General features: G+C 33.4%; 3 protein-coding genes across 4 annotated transcripts; all 3 read left to right on the top strand.

Moving 5' to 3' along the window:
* The first annotated feature begins 6,579 nt into the window (after positions 1–6,579).
* LOC132175281 (cysteine-rich receptor-like protein kinase 10) lies at positions 6,580–10,911 on the top strand. 2 transcript variants are annotated; one of them, XM_088516173.1, is made up of 7 exons: positions 6,974–7,781; positions 8,427–8,614; positions 8,715–8,836; positions 9,002–9,212; positions 9,553–9,790; positions 10,121–10,271; positions 10,374–10,911. In XM_088516173.1, exons 1-7 carry the CDS (start codon positions 7,009–7,011, stop codon positions 10,704–10,706), a joined length of 2,016 nt encoding a protein of 671 aa, XP_088372299.1. In that variant the 5' UTR covers positions 6,974–7,008; the 3' UTR covers positions 10,707–10,911. The 2 variants fall into 2 exon arrangements, with proteins under 2 accessions (XP_088372300.1, XP_088372299.1); XM_088516174.1 differs by lacking the exons at positions 10,121–10,271; positions 10,374–10,911 and having other exon boundaries at positions 6,580–7,790; positions 8,454–8,614; positions 9,553–9,791.
* Positions 10,912–11,802: 891 nt separating this feature from the next.
* Positions 11,803–15,900, top strand: LOC132168823 (cysteine-rich receptor-like protein kinase 10). The gene is made up of 7 exons (XM_059579879.2): positions 11,803–12,664; positions 12,841–13,011; positions 13,841–13,974; positions 14,181–14,391; positions 14,477–14,714; positions 15,005–15,152; positions 15,232–15,900. Exons 1-7 carry the CDS (start codon positions 11,845–11,847, stop codon positions 15,562–15,564), a joined length of 2,055 nt encoding a protein of 684 aa, XP_059435862.2. The 5' UTR covers positions 11,803–11,844; the 3' UTR covers positions 15,565–15,900.
* Positions 15,901–17,636: 1,736 nt separating this feature from the next.
* Positions 17,637–20,879, top strand: LOC132168826 (cysteine-rich receptor-like protein kinase 25). The gene is made up of 7 exons (XM_059579883.2): positions 17,637–18,590; positions 18,894–19,025; positions 19,119–19,243; positions 19,347–19,557; positions 19,694–19,931; positions 20,166–20,316; positions 20,405–20,879. Exons 1-7 carry the CDS (start codon positions 17,771–17,773, stop codon positions 20,729–20,731), a joined length of 2,004 nt encoding a protein of 667 aa, XP_059435866.2. The 5' UTR covers positions 17,637–17,770; the 3' UTR covers positions 20,732–20,879.
* The last annotated feature ends 518 nt before the right edge of the window (positions 20,880–21,397 follow it).

The raw sequence follows: 21,397 nt of genomic DNA, 5'->3' as shown, positions 1-21,397 counted from the left end.
TGATTCTGTTCACGAGGAAGTCTCTTATAACATGCCTTGAAAAATGTGATTTTAAATGTCATAAAAGACTTTAACTTTTCTTATTTGAGATCCATTAATTTTTAAATTAGATGGTAAAAGCTCAACCCAATAATGAATGGGATAAAAAGCTTGCAATCCAATATGTATATTCACCATACAAGAATTATTTTTTAAAAAATTATTATTATCATTATCAGACCAGGTTGTATTTTAATTTGTAGTCGCTAAAAAGAGAGAGCCTCTTTGCATTACCATGGTCACAAGACCTTGGTGATTCAGGACCGCGGAGGCTCTCTATGTACTGATTTGAGTAGGGGTTGGGAGCAGAAACAACCTGGAGGGTGAAAAGAGATTAAATGACAAAAGGAGATTGTTTTCATTCATATAGTTTTCGTAGATACAAGCTTTTGGGTTTAGTTGGTTATATTAGTTATATACACGCATGGCTCTAGCTCTAAAAATGGTTTTCCATGAATCTTGGGATTACACTACAAAAATGGCGATAATTTTTTACGAGTTTTTGACTATTGACACGTCAAAAACCTCTTTTGATGTGTGGTTTTTGACGTTTATCAACGGTCAAAATGGTGGGTGTCAAAAATCTCAAATTTTTTACGTGTCTACAGTGACACGTCAAAAGTTTTTGACGTGTTGGGAGTAACACGTCAAAAAAAATATTTTTGACGTGGCATTTTTAGCGCGTCAAAAACTTTGTTGACGTGCTAGAAATGCCACGTCAAAATTTTTTGACGTGGCAGTGTTGCCACGTCAAAAACATTTTTGACGTGCTAAAATTCAGCAAAACAGCCACGTCAAAAATTTTGGTCTTTTTTTTTTTAATTAAAAAATTTATTAATTTAAATTATTTTTCAATTAAAATTATATATATATATATATATATATTATTTTCACCCCACGCTCGCCCCCCCCCCCCCCCCCAAGCTCTCTCCCTCTCTCCATTTTCTTACTCTCTGTCTTCCTTCCTTCATTTTCAAAAACTCAAAACCAAAAAATCTCCAAAAATCAACCTGAAAAATCAAAAACCCAAACCCAAAAAATCTTCTTATCTTCTATTCTCCTTTCTTTTTTTTTTTTTTTTTTTTTTTTTTTTTTTTTTCAGATCTGCTTCCCTTCTCCTTTTATTTTTCTTCTTTTTCTCCTTTTTCTTCTTCACTCTAGAGGGAGCTGGCCGGCTGCAAAGAGAAGCTAGGGAGATTGAGAGAGGAGAGACAGAGAGAGAGTTAAGTTTGGAAATGAGAGAAAAATGACCAAATATATAAAAGAATTATAAAGGGGAAAGAAGAGGGAAAGAAGATAGGAAAAAGAGGAAAAAAGTTAAAAATTCTGCTTTTTTTTTAGTGACGTGCTAACATTTAACACGTCAAAAATTTTTGACGTGCTATAATTAACACGTCAAAAAAAAGTTTTTTTTTCCTAGCAAAAATAATTTTTGACGTGCTGGTTTTATCACGTCAAAAATTTCTGACGTGCTAAAAGTTGCACGTAAAAAATAAACCAGATTTTTTTAAAAAAAAAAAAAAATTGAAACTGTAATAATTTCTGACGTGCCAAAACCCAGCATATCAGAAACTATATATATATATATATAATCAACACAAAAAATAAACCAATTTTTTTTTAAAAAAAAAAATTGAAACAGTAATAATTTCTGACGTGCCAAAACCCAACACGTTAGAAACTCTATATATATATATATATATATATATATATATATATATATAATAACCATTAATAATTACAATACCTAATTATAATTATCATTCTAATAAAAAATAAACCAGATTTAAAAAAAAAAAATTGAAACAGTAATAATTTCTGACGTGCTGGGTTTTGGCAGGTCAGAAATTTATGACGTGCCAAAACCCAGCACGTCAGAAACTCTCTATATATATAATAACCATTAATAATTATAATACCTAATTATAATTATCATTCTAATAACAACAAAATATCATCACCCCACCTTTGTTAGCTAACCGTCTAATCTAACCACCTTTCCTGGCATACATTAATATATAGCATGATTATGTTTAATTAGTGTACATTAATTAATTATATAATATACATGTGATATTAATTGGCATGCATGTGATATATATATACATATACATATACATATATACCAAGTAATTTATACTAATTAATATGATAAACTTAATTTTCCTATCCAATCAAAATTAATTTTTTATGCCAATTAAAATTAATTGTTTTTTAATACATATTTTTTATATCAATTATTTCCTAATTATAATAAAATGTTAATTTTTTTTTTTTTGACGTGTTGGTTAGACACGTCAAAATGTTTTGACGTTTTAACTACAACACGTCAAAATATTTTTGACGTGCCAAGTTTTTGACGTGCCACAGATGGCGCGTCAAAAGTTTTTGACGTGCCACACATGGCACGTCAAAAACATATAATATAATATTTAATTATATTATATAATTTAAAATATAATAAATTATATTTATTTTAATTGTATTAAGATTATATATTAAATTATATTTGTATTAAAATTATATTTACTCTATCATATAATTTCTATTACAAATATAATTTATTATATTATATCATTTTTTTTTCTTCTTATATGTCCACATTATATATCCATACAACACAATTACAATTAATTAAAGAATAAATAAATTAATATTCTAGATGTATAGATAATTAGATGTATCCATTCACCGACCACATATTTTGTGTTGGCTGAGTTCATGTGAGGTTTGCGAGTCTTATAAAATAAATGTATTCAGTATGTTTTATATATTTTTAAAAAATTAATATGGCTATCATATTAATATTACTAGACTGATATGTATATGCATGATAATATCATGTTCAACTTAATATTAATGAAATGGTTGAATTAAATGCATGCATGTGATAATTATATTAATTGGTATACAATATATAGCTAGAATGATTACGCATGCATATATATACAACAAACATATATATATATATATATATATATATATATATATATACAAAGTAATTTATACTAATATGATAAACTTAATTTTCCTCACCAATCAAATTTATTTTTTTATGCCAATTAAATTTAATTATTTTTTAATACATATTTTTGATATTAATTATTACCTAATTATTTACAAATTAATGTTAATTTGTTTTTGACGTGTTGATTTGACACGTCAAAAGTTTTTGACGTGTTAGGTTGACACGTCAAAAACTTTTGACGTGTTAAAATGCAGCACGTCAATAATATTTTTTTTGACGTGTCTACTTAGACACATCAAAATGTTTTGACGTGGCAAAAATTAGTTACTGTTTGCCACGTCAAAAAATCTCCTTTTTTTTGTAGTGTTACATTGATAACATAATTGTTCTACATGCGGAAATTTATATGATATTAGTAATTTAAAGTGCTAATTAAATGATTAAATTGACTCTACCAGTAAACAAGTTTTTGGAACAAGCGATAATTTAAGATAATATTATAGCGTAGCATTGATCATAAGAGAATTAAAAAACTCAGTTTCTTCAATTGAAAAACAGAGTCTTGTTTTTTGTTTTTCATACCTGCTGCACTTTGTTGCTTTTCTCTTGTAATGTATTGGCAATGTCTTGCTTGATTACTTTGAGTGCTTGTCCCTCTCTTTTCGCCGGTCAGAAAACATTTGGGCCGCCCTCCACCCATCACAATAGTTCTTGTTGGTCAGAGGGCGCTAATCCACGCCCCAATGCTTTGCCTACTCCAATCCCTGCTTAGAGGCCGTCCCTGCTCCAACCCACGCTCAAATCGTGTTTAATTGGTGTTGCGGCAGCCGGTCCTCCAACTCCCGTTGCATACCCACGTCGTAGACATCGACCCACGATCAGAGCTTCTCCTTCTTCTTTTTCTTGGTCTGTTCCGGTCTGACACCAGTAGCTCCTACTAGTTCTGATTCTCCTCCTCCTCAGCATGTCCTCTGACTTCTTTGTGCATCCTGCAATCGCACCACAGAGGAAGGAGATCCCCTTTTTGGCTTTTAGGTAAATTCTTGCCTATATCTCTTATCTTTTATTTTATTTTATTTTTTTTTTTTTTTTTTTGGAAAACTTCACAAAAACCTTTGACCTACCACATCATTTGAAAATATCAAATCTTAAATTTCAAAATCTCGCAATTTTATCCCCCGAACTTTCAATATGATGCAGTCTACTCATTTAGTCAGTCTTGAGACGTTAAAAGTGATGAAATGAACTTTATACCTTTGAAATTTTTATAAAATTTCAAATTTACCCTAATTTCAAATTAATTTGCTTTTAAAAAAAAAATAGAAGATAATTTGATCTTTTTAGTGGTTTCCGTTAAGGTTTAACAGAAAAAATTGACGGAAGGATCAATTGCATCAAATTAAAAGTTTAGATGGTGAAATTAAGAGTTTTTAAAATTTATGGGGATCTTCTCAAAACGTATAGTAGTTCAATGGTCCTAGTGAATTTATTATTATTATTATTTTAACTTTCTTTTGGTAAATTCTGGCCTTTATCATGCTTAGCTCCCAAGTGAAATCTATTTGAACCACTTACCACTTTTTTTTTTTTTTCTAAGCCCACAAACCAGTAGTTCACTCAACCCTTTTTGTTTTTTTTTTTTTTTTTTTTGTCTAAGCCCATTTATTCACTATAAAGCCCACAATCCAATTTGCTTCCCTGTTAAACTACTTGTAGTTTAGGCTGGTTACATATCATCATAAGCTACAAGTAGTTTAGTATCACAAAAAAATAAAAATAAAAACCCTAGTTTTCACCTTGGTTAAAACTACAACCTCCACACATTCACATGGTATCAGAGTCAAATGTCTTGCGATCGAACATGTACTTCTTTAATATATCTCACATTTCAATTAAATATTTCATGTGTTGGACCTTACTTATTAAAATGAAGTTTGAGATCACACGTAAAGAGAGTGTTAAAGTGTTGATTAAATGATTAAATTTACTTATTACTTAAGGTGTTAAGGACAAATGCTGATTTGACACAGTAGATAAAGTACAACTTAAGCTGATAGGAAGAACAAATGTTGATTTAATACAGTAGATAAAGTATAACTTAAGCTGATAAGAAGAACAAATGTTAATTTAATCCAGTAAATAAAGTACAACTTATAAATTATATGTTAACAATAGAAAAAAAATCGATAGGTAAAATATATAATTTCTCTTATCACATATATATTAGACCCATAAATCATAAACAAATATTATTAGATCAATGTTGATAGAGTGCAACCTGAGATACATGTTGATAATTCCGACTAAGTTCTGACCATATATAAGAGAAAGGATATTTTCATAAAAAACGAGTGACAGTAGAGTTATTATAATTTTTACTATAAAGTATTTTATAAACTACCACGGCAAGTAGTTATAAATAGTAAAATAATTAAATCTATTTTTTTTATTTTAATCATTTTACTAATTAGGTTTTGTTCGGCAAAGTTTTTCTTCTTTTTTATTACTGTTCATGCACTATTTTCAAAAAAAATCAACGTCAATACATTCTAACTTTTTAACGTTTTATATCACATTATTTATTTTTTATTACTATCCAAATAAAAAAATCGCTACAAAATAATTTTCTTTTACTTTTCAATACAATTTTTTCATTTTTTTTATACAAAACTACTTTTATATATATATATATATATATATATATATATATATATATATATATTAATTGTTGGTACAGTTCCGGTTTACGAGTACTCATAAAGAATTCGAACTTCATGATTAACCAGACCAAACTGGAGCAATTTGGTGTCCTAGTTTTTAGGACTCCACCTTTAAAAAGTGACAAATATCCTTTAAGCATGCGAAAGGGGAGGGGCTTTTGATTTTTAATAGAATGGCAGATCGTCTCCAAGAGATGAAAAACCACAAGCTCAGTTGTGAGTTTCCTCACGGCTGGGATTAAATCTTCTTATGCTATGAGTAGGCGCAAGAATTCTTGGGCCCTGTCCAGCTCAGCCTAACCCATTTGAAAAGTAAATCCTTCGGTGTTATCATTAACAAAATTTAACATTATATCATATAACATAATACACGTCGTGGAATAAAATTCTATCTTTATTATTTACCTTCTATTTTACGTTTTTTTAACTAAAAATTTTACGAATGGGACAATGCTCAAGTCCACCGGTAAAAAGAATATTAGAATAGAAATAAAATAATTAAATTCATCAATTTTTATAAGAGGTTTGATAAAGGTACAACACAAACCCAACTCAAAATCAACTTCTCTCTTACGTGGCATTTTTAAAAATAAAAATAAAAATTTGAATTTTAAACCATTCAGATCGTTTTTTCCCCTTTCAGATCCAAAAATCCTTTCTCTATGGTTTAAATTCAAACTTTTATTTTTTTAAAAAATAATGCCATGTAAGAGAGAAGTTAGTCCTAAATTGGGTTTGTATTGTGCCTTTAACATTTTCCTTTCTATAAACTTAAACTTTTACTGGAGTGGTGATTTATCAACAACGAAGTACGAACACATTTCACAACTCTTTTACAAAATAAAATTAAAAAAAAATTGAAAGATTTATAAGAAAATGAAGAAAATTCACCCTCATAAAGTTTCTTATTCATAACCGAGAATAACAGCCATAAACTGGCGGCCAAGGAAACTTCTTCGAGGCTGTTTCCCCCAAACTTTGAATGAGATTTGAGGACATTTCAGCCATTGTTGCAACCACAACATACTTTTCGAACTTACTGTTGGGGTATTTTCCCAACTTTGACTGCGATCTTTGTTACAATTTCCTCAGTGAAGACGCAGGTAATTTGACCTTCCCTTTTGACTGGTTCTCATGAATCATCCCATCATGACGTTTGTATCTTCCGTAAAGAGTAAGTCTTATTGATTAGAGCTTTGATCTTATTCAACAACCCTCACCCAAAAATAAAGCCATTGATACTGATCAATTTTCAATCTCATTGCTTCAACCTCGACGTACATGACGACCCTTTTTGTCCTCTCCTTGCTGATCGCCTTCCTTAGCAGAACCCGAACTGAAGCTGCTGCAACTTACCTCGCCCATGTCTGCCCAAACACCACCACTTTCACCGCCAACAGCACCTACCAATCCAACCTCAATCACCTCCTCGCCTCCCTCACCTCCAACGCCACTCGCACCACGGGGTTCTACAACACCACCGCGTCGGCTGGGAACTCCGTCGACACGGTCTACGGCCTCTTCCTCTGCCGGGGCGATCTCTCCCCCGACGCCTGCCGAGAGTGCGCTGCTGACGCAACCAAAGACGTGGTCGATCGCTGCCCCAATGAGAAAGTGGCCGTGGCTTGGTACGACGAGTGCATGTTACGCTACTCAAATCAGGATATCTTCTCCAGCATGGTCACCGACCCAAGCATTTTTATGTGGAACACACAGAATATATCGGAGCAAAACCGGTTTGCCCTCCTGGTGAGGACAACGATGAATGATTTGGCAAGTGGGGTTTCAAATGTTGGGCCTGGGGCCAAGAAGTTTGGGACGAAAGAAGCAAATTTCACAGAATTTCAAACGCTTTACGCCCTTGCCCAGTGCACGGCGGACCTGTCAGGTTCCGATTGCAATAGCTGCCTCCAGATAGCGATATCCAATCTTCAGGGTTGTTGTGGGGGACAGCAAGGGGGCAGAGTTCTGTCTCCTAGCTGTAATGTTAGGTTTGAACTCTACCGGTTTTACCAGTCCGTAGCACCTGTTCCTCCACCTCCTGGATCAGTATCTACAAAGAAATTGATGATTTACTGCTTTCTCTCCTCACTTTTTATCAAATTTAGGGGACTTCTTTTGTGTTTTTTCTTTTTCTTTTCTTCTTTGTTCTATTCTTTTCTAAGATTTTGGTCGATTAAAGTATGACTGCTCTTTAATTTTGTTTTATGAAAAAATATAAAATTAGTCTTTCTGTTTGCACCCATCTAAGAACTAGTTTTACATTTTTAAGTGCACAATTCTTAATGTTATAATGCAAATTTAATAGTAGATTGAGCTCTGTGATAGGATCAAAATTGGCTCATGGCCGCAACTTCCATCAAAATAACTAATACTTATCTGATTATTCAGTGCCGACATGATATGTTGGACTTGACACAAGCCATGTGAGTTCGACGTCAATCCCTCTGAGTCAGCAAAGATAAAATTAAAAAAATTAAAAAAAAAAAAAAAAAAAAAAAAAAAAAAAAAGATGTTGGTTTATTCATCGCCTGTACGTGGCTGCTTTTAGATAAAACTTTAGAATATAGGATACTGTTCTGCCCAATAGTGTGTGGTTCTCTGTCACGACTAATTAATCAAGACTGTCTACTGTATATATATATAGTATTCTATCAAACAATTAATGTTGTTATCTTTAGAAATCAACTCAAATTATAAATCATTCTACCCTTTAACTTATCAACGCAAGTGAATATTGTTTATGCAGGAAAAGATAAAATCTCAGCGGTGACAATTATTGCCATTGTCGTTCCGATTTCTGTCTTTGGTGTTCTGTGCGTTATGGGATACTGCTTCCTTACTAGGAGAGCAAGAAAGAAGTACAATGCTGTACAGGAAGAAAATGGTAAACAATTATTAATTTGATTTTGTGCATTATAGCTTATATTTCCTATATAATGATACACTTGTAGCTACTTAATTACATTTACTGTTTTGTTTTGCAGCTGCTAATGATATTACTACTGTAGAGTCCTTGCAATTTGATCTTGCTACAATTGAAACTGCCACCAACATGTTTTCAGATGATAATAAGCTTGGTGAAGGCGGATTCGGTGTCGTTTACAAGGTACAAGATTCCTTTTCACTGTTTGTCTACTTTTTGTAAAGTTTCTAATAATATTTTAAGTTCACAACAATTACTGCATCAAAATCTGACATTGCTGAAGCATTTGATGTTTAGATTATATGAACTGTAAATGGCAAATTGTTCTAATGACTAGTTAAACTACAGGGTATACTGCCTAATGGACAAGAAATAGCCGTGAAGAGGCTGTCGAGAACTTCTGGACAAGGAAAAGAAGAATTTAAAACTGAGGTGATATTAGTAGTCAAGCTTCAACACAGAAATCTTGTAAGGCTGTTGGGATTTTGCTTACAAGGAGAAGAAAAGATACTTGTCTACGAATTTGTGCCCAACAAAAGCCTTGACTACTTTCTATATGGTTTGTCCCTTATGAACATATGTCTAATTTTCTTGTGTGTCATATGAATTGCGAAGCTTTTACGATCCATTTAAGAAAGGTTCAGCTTACAATTTTTTTTCTCCGCCTTATGCAAATAGTAAGCCATTTGCTTAACTATTAACAAATTTATTGAGTGTTGTTGGATTAATAAGAAATAAGTGTTTTAAATTGTTCTTCTATATTAGTATTTAGTTTTTTAGTTTTTCTTTATTAGTATTCTTTTTTTTCATTTTTTTTCCAATTAAATGAATAAGTTAAATATTTGTCTGACTTGAGTTGATTATTCTAACCTGAATATTGAGTTTTGATGAATGTACAGAACCTGCAAGTCAAGGACAACTAAATTGGTCGAGCCGTTATAATATTATTGGAGGGATCGCTCGAGGACTTCTTTATCTTCATGAAGATTCTCGACTTAGAATTATACATCGTGATCTTAAAGCCAGTAACATTTTATTAGATGGAGATATGAATGCAAAAATTTCAGATTTTGGTATGGCAAAGATTTTTGGAGTTGATCAAACTCAAGGAAATACCAGTAGGGTTGTCGGCACCTAGTAAGTTTTTAATGCTTGCTTGTTATTTCTACAACAAAAAAGATTTTTGTAAAAGAAAGCTACATGGTTTTAAAATAAAGATAGGTTATTTTATTTTATTGTACTAACAAATTAACTATTGTTAAGGAAAAAAATTAAAAAGGTCATTTTAATATACTTGAAATACACTTTAGAGATGTATACTTTTTCGCTCCAACCTTCATGGCAGCATGAATGTATCTGTGGATTAATGTTAATTAAATATGTTATGTGCATTTCATTGTTTATAGAAACAAGTGAGCATTTCTTACTTATAATTAATATTGTTGTATCCATGATGCTGGTTTGCAGTGGTTACATGGCTCCAGAATATGCTATGCATGGACAATTTTCTGTAAAGTCTGATGTTTATAGTTTTGGAGTCCTAATTCTTGAAATTATAAGTGGCAAGAAAATCAGTTCTTTCTATCAATCAAATGGTGACGAAGACCTTTTGAGCTATGTAAGTAGTATGAACCAAATGTTTGTGATTTTGTTTTCCTTTGTTAATCAAACATCATCACATCCTTGTAATATTGTGACATTACTTGTCCAATTGATTCAGGCCTGGAAACAGTGGACGGATGAAACGCCCTTAAAAGTGTTGGATCCAAATTTGGGAAATTCTTACTCAAGAGAACAAGTTATTAGATGTCTCCATATTGGCGTACTGTCTATACAAGATGATCCAGCTAACAGACCCACAATGGCATCCATAGTTCTCATGCTTAACAGTCAATCAATTTCTTTGCCATCACCTCTACGACAACCAGCATATTTTCTTCATAGTCGAACAGAGGAAAAGCCATTAATGGAGCAAGAGTCAGATCAATCTACAAGCAAATCAGTGCCATTGTCTGTCAATGAAGCATCGATTACTGAATTATACCCTCGATAGAATTAGTAAATGTTTATATTGTTAGTATTGATAAAGAATTCGAACTTCATGAACAGGGTAATAAGCCTGCAATTAATCCAATATGTACGATTAACCAGACAGGAAAAAATGATCGAAAACCAAGTTGTATTTTTATTTATAGTTGCTAAAATAATACAAAGCCTCTTTGCATTACCAAGATCATAATACCTTGGTGATGGATTAATGTGGATAGAGTGCAACTTGAGATACATGTTGACAAATTAATTCCGACTAAATTCTGACCATATATAAGGGAAATGTTTTTTTCATAAAATAAAAAAATAAATAAATAAAATAGTGATGTTAGAGTTATTATAACTCTTATTATAAAGTCGTTTATAAATTGTTGGGATAGTCAATAATTAGTAAAGTAATTAAACAAAAAACTTGATTTAATTTATTACATGCTTTAATTATTTCACAAATTATAAATTTCTAGTATAGTTTCTAAATAGTTTTATAGTAAAAATTATAAAACCTCAAACATTTTGCCATAAAAATAAAAACACCGGAAAATTGAATGCTAGACAAAGACAAGAAAAGGTCGAAGAATACAGCCGTTTGTAAGATGATTTTTTATCTTTTTCTAGAAGACCTTAACATAATGAACGAAAATCCGCGTCACTACTCCCTAGCCTCATCGATCGTGACCTTATAAACCTTATCTTATTCACTCATTTCTCCGTCTCATTTTCCACAACTTTGACCGGAATCTTATTCCTTCACTTTTTCAGAATTTCACTTTTTCATTTTTGTCATTTTCCCTTCTAGAAAGGACAGAAAATATGAGTTTGGCCAAGTTGCATCACGCTGGCACACCCTTGTCAATACCAGTGGCATCTACACCACTCATGTCTACTGATAGCCTTACTGTATATGATTTGTGTGATAAGTGTTTATCTCTTTATTACCCTCTTTAATATTAGTTAATTATTTGATTACATAAGAAAAAAAAGATTTTAAACCAAACTTTGACCATTTTTTTTTTTTTGTTAAGTTCTTTGACCAGATTTTTGAGTGGTCCAAACTAGATAAACTAAAATATCCTGCTCACCATGTCAATAAGAACCAAAAAACAGACTCTGCACGGTTGCAGAGAGGAAGAGTCGACTGATTCATGATCAAAATGACTTCCTTCAAACTCTCCACCGCCCTTGTGTTCCTTTCTTCCATGGTTACCTTCCTCAACCTGACAATTCATGACGTAGCTGCCCAAAATTACCTCAAGCACGTCTGTGGAAACACAACCGTCGCCCAAAATAGCATCTACAATTCCAACATCAACTCCCTCCTCTCCTCCCTCTCCTCCCAAGCCACCGGAAACATCGCATTCTACAACACCACCGTCGGCCAAACCACCTCCAGCCCCGTATACGGTCTCTTCAACTGCCGTGGAGATGTCACTGCTGACATGTGCCGAAGATGCGTGCTCAACGCAACCCAAAAGCTCTCCAGTAAGTGTTCAACGGAGAAAGTTGCTCTTACTTGGTACGACGAGTGCATGGTGCGCTACTCCAACGAGTCTATCTTCTCCACCGTGGCCCTAACCCCTAGACTGAACATGTATAACACACAGAACATGACCGACCAGGACCGGTTTAACCGGCAAGTAAACACCACTCTGACCCAACTGGCAACTGAGGCTTCCAACTTTCCGATCGGCGTTAAGAAGTTCGGGGTCAAGGCAGAGAAGTTTTCCGAGTTTCAAAATCTATACACCCTCGTACAGTGCACACGTGACCTGTCCGGCACCGACTGCAATAGTTGTCTTCAGGCTGCTATTAACCGTCTTGCTATTTGTTGCAGTGGAAGCCAAGGGGCAAGAACTCTGTATCCTAGTTGTAATGTTGGGTACGAATTGTACCTCTTCTACGATGTACCCACAGCGCCCACGCGGGCCACTCCTCCTGCAGCAGCTCTTCCACCTCCTATTTCAGGTTCACCATCTCGACTTTTGCTGCTTTTCTTTTCCCCCTTTCTGTTTTTTCATTATTGAGTGATCGATGGTGCTTCAATTTTCAGATCATGCTTTATAAGTGTTAATTTGTTAAATTAGTAAAAGTTTTGTTATACTATAGGCATGTCAATGGAACATGATATATTGTTTATGCAGGAAAAAACAAAATCTCAAGGGTAACAATAATTTCCATTGTTGTTCCAATTGCTGCCTGTGTTTTGCTACTCGCTCTGGCCTACTGTTTCCTAACTAGGAGAGCAGGAAAGAAGTTCAATGCTGTAAAGGGAGAAAAGTCTAAGAAATCCGATCACATCCAAATTTATCAAGGTATTGAAAGCCAAATTCAAACATGTATATATATGTGTTGTAATCCATTTTTTAAGGTGATGTTTAAATTTAGAAAATGCTTATTAACTACAGTTTTTACTATAATTTTATTATAAATTAACGTGTCGGTGAAATAATTGAGAATATAAAATTAATAAATAAACTGCTAAGCCAAACTTTTGTTTAATTATTTCAATGAACTGCCGCATCAAATTTGGTAAAGACTTATCTATACCCCTAGCAATTCTTTAATACGCAAGTGAGGAAGTGTTAAAATATAAGATAATAATAATTTTCCTCTTGTCCCATAATGATCTTTCTCAAATACTATATTTAAATTAAAGGTAACACGATTTTCAATGAATTTTTTTTTTTTTTAAAAAGAAAAAAAAAACATTATAAAGGTTATTTCTTAAATAGGGAGTACTAGAGAGCAAAACAAATGAACTCAGAAATTTTTTTAAACTAACGTGTTAGACTATAAGTGATAGATAAGAGAGAAATAATTACATTTTTTTAATTTAAAAACTTTTGTCATGTCAATTTGAAAATTTTTTTGAGTTTATTTGTTTGGCTCCCTAGCACTTCTCATAAAAAATTGGGATGGGAAACATGCTTTATAGAAAATGATTTTGTGCCATATCTCCAAAAAGAAGTAAGATATTTAAAACAAGACAAAGACAATAATAGTAAATTTCTTGCTATAATCTAATAAGTTAATGATGATGAATGAATTGATTGTAACCAAACTCTGATGTGTCTGGAAAATTTGCTATTTCCAGTGTAATCTCTCACACATTTTTTTTTTTTTTTTTTTGTGATCTTTTAGCTGCGAATGAAATTGCAAAGGAAATAACAACTGCAGAGACCTTCCAATTTGATTTTGTAACAATTGAAACCGCCACAAAAAAATTCTCGAAAGACAAGAAGCTTGGTGAAGGTGGATTTGGGGAAGTTTATAAGGTACTACGTGATGAACATTCATTTCTTGATGTACTCAAAGAAGTATATTTAGCAAATTCAGTACTGCATTTAAATTTGAACAAATTTTGAATTTTGAAAAGCTTTTGGAATTACGATTTTAATTAGGAGCTCTAAAGCTGGGTTTTTTTTTAAAAAAAAAAAAAAAAATTAATTTCTAAAGCTAGTTAAATTATGTACATTGTCAGGGTACACTTCCTGATGGGCAGGAAATAGCTGTGAAGAGGTTATGGAAAAAATCTGGACAAGATGCAGAGCAGTTTAAGAATGAGGTTTTACTGGCAGCAAAACTTCAACACAAAAATTTAGCAAGGTTGATGGGATTCTGCTTGGAAGGAGAAGATAAGATGCTCATCTATGAATTTGTGTCAAATAAAAGCCTTGACAATTTCCTATATGGTTGGTCTATCTGAACGTTCCTCCAATGGTCTTGTGCATCTGCATCTACTTTTTTTTTTAATATGTTCTTTTGATGGATTTGTAGATCCAAAAAAACAAACTCAATTGGATTGGTCAAGACGTTACAAGATAATAGGAGGGATTGCACGAGGAATTAAATATCTTCACGAAGATTCTCAGCTTAAAATTATACATCGTGACTTAAAAGCTAGTAGCATATTGCTCGATGTGGATATGAACCCAAAAATTTCCGATTTTGGCATGGCAAGAATTATTGAAGTTGATCAAAGCGAAGGAGACACAAGTAAAATTGTGGGGACATAGTAAGTTTTAATTTTTTTTTTTTTTGGTATCATCATATTTACGAAATTCATTCTAGTGTCGTATCGAGTTGAATTAAGCGTACTATGACTCTTACTATAAGGTTTTTTTTTTTTTTTTTTTTTTCACAAAATGATGTGGTAGTTTATTATTGGTAAAATATATTCTTAATTATTTTATCAATTATGGAACGTCACATTACTTTGTATGAGAATTATATATAGTACTTTCAACATTTTTCTTAATACAACCAATTTTTTTATAATTTTTTTGTTTTTATGTTGGCTTGCAGTGGTTACATGTCTCCCGAATACGCAATGCATGGTGAATTTTCTGAGAAGTCTGATGTATATAGTTTTGGTGTCTTAGTCTTAGAAATAATAAGCGGCAAGAAGAATAATAACTTTGAATCAGAAGGTGCTGAAGACCTCTTGAGCTATGTGAGTGTAAACCATAGCCAGATTTGTTTCCCTTTCTTAATGCCTCTATCATCACCTAATTACTTGATAAAATGTGCAGGCTTGGATACGTTGGAGGGATGGAAAGCCCTTGGAATTGTTGGATCCAGCTTTGGGAGATTCATATTCAAGAGAGGAAGTGATGAGATGCATCCATGTTGGCTTATTATGTGTGCAGAAGGATGCAGCTGATAGACCAACAATGGCATCAATACTGCACACGCTCAATAGCAGCTCTGTCACTCTAGAATCCCCTCAACAACCGGCGTTTTTCCTTCGTACTAAAGCAGACCCGAACATGCCTGCAATGGATATGGCATCTGGTCAGTCTATTAACATTTCAATGCCATGGTCTGTCAATGAAGAATCTGTCACCGAACCAAACCCTCGTTAGTGTAAAGGAAGCAAGAGTGTGCCAAGTACGGATCAGGATTCACAACAATTAATTGTTAGTAATTTGGACAGTTAATTGCTGTGAATCTGAATCTGAATGTGCCATATATAGTGTGCAAATAAGGTGGGCAGACTGTTAGGACATTAGATTATGTGGGATTTTGTACAATAAGGTAAGAAAACTGACTGCCGGAGTGTAAATATTTATGGCTTGGAAATTCAAGAAGACATACAGGACTTGGAATCACATTTATCCAAACAAATGGACACCTCTATCTTATTTGAGTAATTTTGTAAGCTATATTTTTATTTCACCGACGATCAATTTTTGATATGACCCGTAAATCTAATACGAATTCAACACATAATTTATGGGTTACAGTTAAAAGTTTTGATTTGTTTAATTAAATAGATTGGGTTATAGTTGACTTATATAGTTTTATACTCATGCCTTAACATGATCGGAACTCGACATGTGATATTTATGGCTGACAATTTTTTACACGGCTTAAACCCGACACACGAACACGGATTGCCACCCATACACAATGTTAACGTGGTAATCTCAATAAACCAAATAAAAAAAAAAAATCTAAAAATTAGTTTTGGTATTGTGAGATAAAAATATAGTTTTTTTTTTTACATTACTTGTCTTATTTAATAGAAAACAAATATCAAACTAGTTCCCTATGATTTTGGTCTTTATCAAATGAGTAATGTTATATACCAAATTTTTATTTCACAATCATTACACAATGTTAATGTAATAGTCCAAACCAATTTTTTTTTTTTTTTCTTTTTTAACAATGACTCAAGTTAGTTGAACTACCACGCTAACATTAAAAATAGTTGTTTAATAAAAATATGGTATTTAATAAATTAAAAATAAAAAGAATTGTTTGATAGCAGTATAAAGGGTAAAAGTACTGCTATCAAAAAATTCTTTTTATTTTTAATAATTTTAAATAAAAAGAATTGTTTGATAGCAGTCTAAAGGGTAAAAAAATAAAAATACAAAATAAAAAATAAAAAATAAAGGGTAAAAGTACTATTGGAAGCTAATTTTAATGTTTTCTCGTTCTATTGCGCTTCGTGATGATCACGATGCATCACTTAGTAAGAAGATAATCTAAATAATGATCTTCAAAGGAAAAATAGTCCACAGCTTTTAATGACTTCAGATTTTCAATGTGAAAATAGTCCCCACTATTGCAACCACCTTTGAAGTTTGAACTAGACTATTAAGGTCGAACAAAAGTCATCTCCACGAGTCAGAGGCCGTTGGTTGTAGGTTGTTCTTTAATTGGTTTGGCTGCATATGTTAGGTAAATAAATATCATGACTTGAAAACAACTACCCCACTAGATTAGACATCTTTTCTTTCAATATTAATTATTGATGCTATATGCCTTCTAATTTCTATATATATATATATCGTATCGCGACTTTTAGAAGATCATGGAAGAAATGATAATCCTAAAAGATGCGGAACGAAGACATTGACAAAAGAAAATTTAGAATTAGAATATGTTACGTGGGAAGTCTTCTATTGGACTCATAAAAGGCCTTCTATACAAACTTAATTATTTTTGAATTTATTGTTATTAATTCCATGTGAAATGTTAGGTATTTTCTTGATTCTAAGTGTATATTATATTTTAAAAATCAGATGAGAGAAATAAGGCCAAATTTTCCTTTTTTTTAATTTTTTAATTTTTTTTAAAAATAATATATACATAGAACCATAAGACCACCTAATCTAAATGGACATGACTATTAATAAGATCGGAACTTCCCACTTGATATTTATGGTTATCAATATTTGGCATAATTCAATACAAAATTAAAGAATTAAAATTAAAAATTTTGATGATTTTTTGATCTTTTGTTAGCTTTCTACTACCCTTATCGTCCTTTTTCATTGAATTGTTTGTATTAGATAAATATCTATTGTTTTTATTTTCATTTTATATATGAAGTATCTATTTTGTCCTCTTCTCCCTTGTCTCCCCAATAAGGACAGACAAAGTCACAAAGCATTAAAGTCGGTTGACTTGCGTCAATCAGACACCTCGCCGAAACGCCAAGTCGGTCTTTGTGTATGCACAACTCATGTCCTCCTCTTATCGAATTAAACCGCCATTCATAATCGCACCAAAACATAGTAATACTGAAAATCTTGCATAATTGCAAATTGGATCTCCAAAATGGCTTCTTTCAATCGCTCCTTTCTTCCCATCGTGTTCATTTCTTTCATGGTTACCTTCCTCAACCTGACCACTCATGTAGCTGCCCAAAATTACCTCAAGCACGTCTGTGGAAACACCACCGTCGCGCAAAATAGCATCTACAGTTCCAACATCAACTCCCTCCTCTCCTCCCTCTCCTCCAACGCCACCGGAAACATCGCATTCTACAACACCACCGTCGGCCAAACCACTTCCAACGCCGTTTACGGTCTCTTCAACTGCCGTGGAGATGTCACTGCTGACATGTGCCGAAGATGCGTGCTAAACGCAACCCAAAAGCTCTCCAGCACGTGTTCAACGGAGAAAGTTGCTCTTACTTGGTACGACGAGTGCATGGTGCGCTACTCCAACGAGTCTATCTTCTCCACCGTGGCCCTAATCCCTAAACTGAACATGTGGAACACACAGAACATGACCGACCAGGACCGGTTTAACCGGCTAGTGAACACCACTCTGACCCAACTGGCAACTGAGGCTTCCAACTTTCCGATCGGCGTTAAGAAGTTTGGGGTGAAGGAAGAGAAGTTTTCCGACTTTCAAAATCTGTACACCCTCGTACAGTGCACACGTGACCTGTCCGGCACCGACTGCAATAGTTGTCTTCAGGCTGCTATTAACCGTCTTGCTATTTGTTGTAGTGGAAGCCAAGGGGCAAGAACTCTGTATCCTAGTTGTAATGTTGGGTACGAATTGTACCTCTTCTACGATGTACCCACAGCGCCCACGCCTGCACCAGGGCTTGCACCTCCACCTCCAGCCTCCGTAACTGGATCAAAAGGTCAAGTGGCCGAACTACTCATTTCACTGCTTTTTCATTCTTCTTCATTAATTATTATTATTAAGTGATGGAATGTCAACATGGACGTACGGTATGCTCTAGGAAGCTTTATTAAATTAGTACTATAAATATTTTTGCTTGAATCACCCTATTATTGCATAGTATTGGAAAAATTAGGTACAAAGTGAAAGCCATGCCCAAGTGTGACTTTTGATGTTTAGGATTTTGTTTTCTTCCGTCTAACAATTAATGGTATATATATATACACTGCTAAATTATGTATGAATCATGATATGCATGCAGGTAATAGCAAAATCTCAGCAGCAAGGATAGTCGCCATTGCTGTTCCAATTGCTGCCTCTGTGGTGTTATTCATTTTGGGCTACTTTTTCATAATTAGGAGAAAGAAGTACAAAGCTGTGAAAGGAGAAAATGGTAAAGAATAAGCATATCTGCATATGGGCTATTACGCACGATCTTTTAAGTCTCTTGTCTGCAATCTCTTACTTTTATTGTTTACATTTGTAGATGCAATTAATGATATGACAACCGTGGAGTCCTTGCAATTTGATTTTGCTACAATTGAGGCTGCCACAAACAAATTCTCACATGATAACAAGCTAGGTGAAGGTGGATTTGGTGTAGTTTACAAGGTAAGTATAACTAAATTAACTCGTACATACATATAAGTTAATGGGAGTTCACAAGCTTAATATTGGAATTCTGTTCTAATGTTTGGGTGAAATACATTCTCAGGGTATACTTCCTAACAGACAAGAAATTGCTGTAAAAAGGCTATCAAAACACTCTGGACAAGGAGCAGAACAATTTAAGAATGAAGTTGTTTTAGTAGCCAAACTTCAACACAGAAATTTAACAAGGCTATTGGGATTTTGCTTGGAAGGAGAAGAAAAGATACTCATCTATGAATTTGTGCCCAACAAAAGTCTTGACTATTTTCTATATGGTTTGTCCACTTTAACATATATATCCAGTAGTCTTTGCCATTTTGATTTCATAATAGTTTTAATTTCTAATCAATATGCATTTGTATCTAATATTTTGTTCATATAGCATGAGTAATTTTTCTAATGAACTTGTAGACCCAAAAAAGCAAGAAGAATTGGATTGGTCAACACATTACAAGATAATAGGCGGAATTGCTCGAGGAATTCAATATCTTCACGAAGATTCTCGGTTAAAAATTATACATCGTGATCTTAAAGCCAGCAATGTGTTGCTAGATGTAGATATGAACCCAAAAATTTCAGATTTTGGCATGGCAAGGATTTTTGGAGTTGATCAAACACAAGGAAATACAAGTAGAGTTGTGGGGACTTAGTAAGTTTTGAATTTTTCTTATGCTTTGCTTCATCAAAACCAAGGAGTACATTTATTGTTCATCTATCCTAGCTAACTTATAGATCACTGAAATCAAACAACATAGGTAACAAGTGTATGCTTGGATTAGTGTGAGCTCAACACCATGAATTAGAATATTTAGAATAAATTAGTTATTAAGATTGTTTATTATCCTTCAAGTGATGCTACTATATTTGTGGCTCTGGCTTGCAGCGGTTACATGTCTCCAGAGTACGCAATGCGAGGAGAATTTTCAGTGAAGTCAGATGTGTATAGTTTTGGTGTGTTAATTCTAGAGATTATCAGTGGCAAGAAAAACAGTAATTTTTATGAATCAGATGGTGTTGAAGACCTCTTGAGCTATGTGAGTATGAAACAGATATTGTAATCTCTTCTATACTTCTTTAATGCCAAGTGCAAAGAAGAGAAACTTGACATATAATTTGATGCAGGCTTGGATACATTGGAGGGATAGTAGGCCGTTGGAATTGTTAGATCAAAGTTTGAGAGACTCTTACTCTCGAGATGAAGTCCTCAAATGCATCCATATTGGCTTATTATGTGTTCAGGAAGATCCAGCTGACAGACCCGCCATGGCTTCGATACTTCTCACGCTCAACAGCGGCTCGGTTACACTACCATCACCGCAAGAGCCAGCATTTTTCCTGCGCAGTAAAACGGACATGCCCATAAAGGATCTGGAATCTGATCAATCTACAACCAAGTCAATGCCATCGTCTGTTAATGAAGTGTCCATTACTGAACTACACCCACGATAGTCCCACTTAAGCATCTACCTACCAACCCAGACATCCAGAGCACGAAACTCGAGACAATATGTATTTCACAATAATGTTGTTGATTAATGCTAATACTACTTGATGTTCCAATATATAGGCTGAAGAGGAGTAAAGCACAAATGTTGATATTGTGAAAGTCTAATATTGGCTAGAGATTATAAAGTGAGAGCTATATATATATATATATATATATATATATATATATATGTGTGTGTGCGCGCGCGTGCGCGCGCAGGGAGTTTCAATACTTTACCCGTACAAAAGTTAAAAAATAAATAAATTAAAATTGATAGTGTATGAAAGTAATGGTATTCACCTTTGTACAATACTTTTTTCTTTTTTTCTTGATATATGGGGGAGAGGGGCATTTCGACTAGTAGTTTCTGCTTCAAGAACAATGGCGAATTGATGACCCGGTGTCTATATATACTAGGCTCTTTGTCTAATTAAATTGGTCTTGCATAAAATTCTGCCCAATTAGTTGGGTCCTTTTGCAATTCGAAAATTAAGAATTATAGCTTTTATTATAATAAAAACTGTAACAACCAAAAATTTTCCTTTCAACCGAAGATTGATCCTTCTTGTGTGCTTCAAGAGTCGAGACAACCTATCATATATTTATCTTTAACTTTCACCTTTTTATCT

This window comes from Corylus avellana, chromosome 1 (assembly GCF_965113065.1).
Source record: "Corylus avellana chromosome 1, dhCorAvel1.hap1.2, whole genome shotgun sequence".
Classification (NCBI taxonomy): Eukaryota; Viridiplantae; Streptophyta; class Magnoliopsida; order Fagales; family Betulaceae; genus Corylus; species Corylus avellana.
Note: the sequence above shows the minus strand (reverse complement) of the source record. Positions and strands in the feature narration are given on the sequence as shown.

What these genes read in the sequence shown, in the direction of transcription:
- LOC132168823 (XM_059579879.2), top strand. Translation starts at nt 11,845, where the DNA reads ATGATCAAAATGACTTCCTTCAAACTCTCCACCGCCCTTGTGTTCCTT. An exon ending in GATTTGGGGAAGTTTATAAG is followed by an intron (nt 13,975 to 14,180) that starts GTACTACGTGAT and finishes GTACATTGTCAG; the next exon opens with GGTACACTTCCTGATGGGCA. An exon ending in AGTAAAATTGTGGGGACATA is followed by an intron (nt 14,715 to 15,004) that starts GTAAGTTTTAAT and finishes GTTGGCTTGCAG; the next exon opens with TGGTTACATGTCTCCCGAAT.
- LOC132175281 (XM_088516173.1), top strand. Translation starts at nt 7,009, where the DNA reads ATGACGACCCTTTTTGTCCTCTCCTTGCTGATCGCCTTCCTTAGCAGA. An exon ending in TGCTGTACAGGAAGAAAATG is followed by an intron (nt 8,615 to 8,714) that starts GTAAACAATTAT and finishes TTTGTTTTGCAG; the next exon opens with CTGCTAATGATATTACTACT. An exon ending in GATTCGGTGTCGTTTACAAG is followed by an intron (nt 8,837 to 9,001) that starts GTACAAGATTCC and finishes GTTAAACTACAG; the next exon opens with GGTATACTGCCTAATGGACA.
- LOC132168826 (XM_059579883.2), top strand. Translation starts at nt 17,771, where the DNA reads ATGGCTTCTTTCAATCGCTCCTTTCTTCCCATCGTGTTCATTTCTTTC. An exon ending in AGCTGTGAAAGGAGAAAATG is followed by an intron (nt 19,026 to 19,118) that starts GTAAAGAATAAG and finishes TTACATTTGTAG; the next exon opens with ATGCAATTAATGATATGACA. An exon ending in AGTAGAGTTGTGGGGACTTA is followed by an intron (nt 19,932 to 20,165) that starts GTAAGTTTTGAA and finishes TCTGGCTTGCAG; the next exon opens with CGGTTACATGTCTCCAGAGT.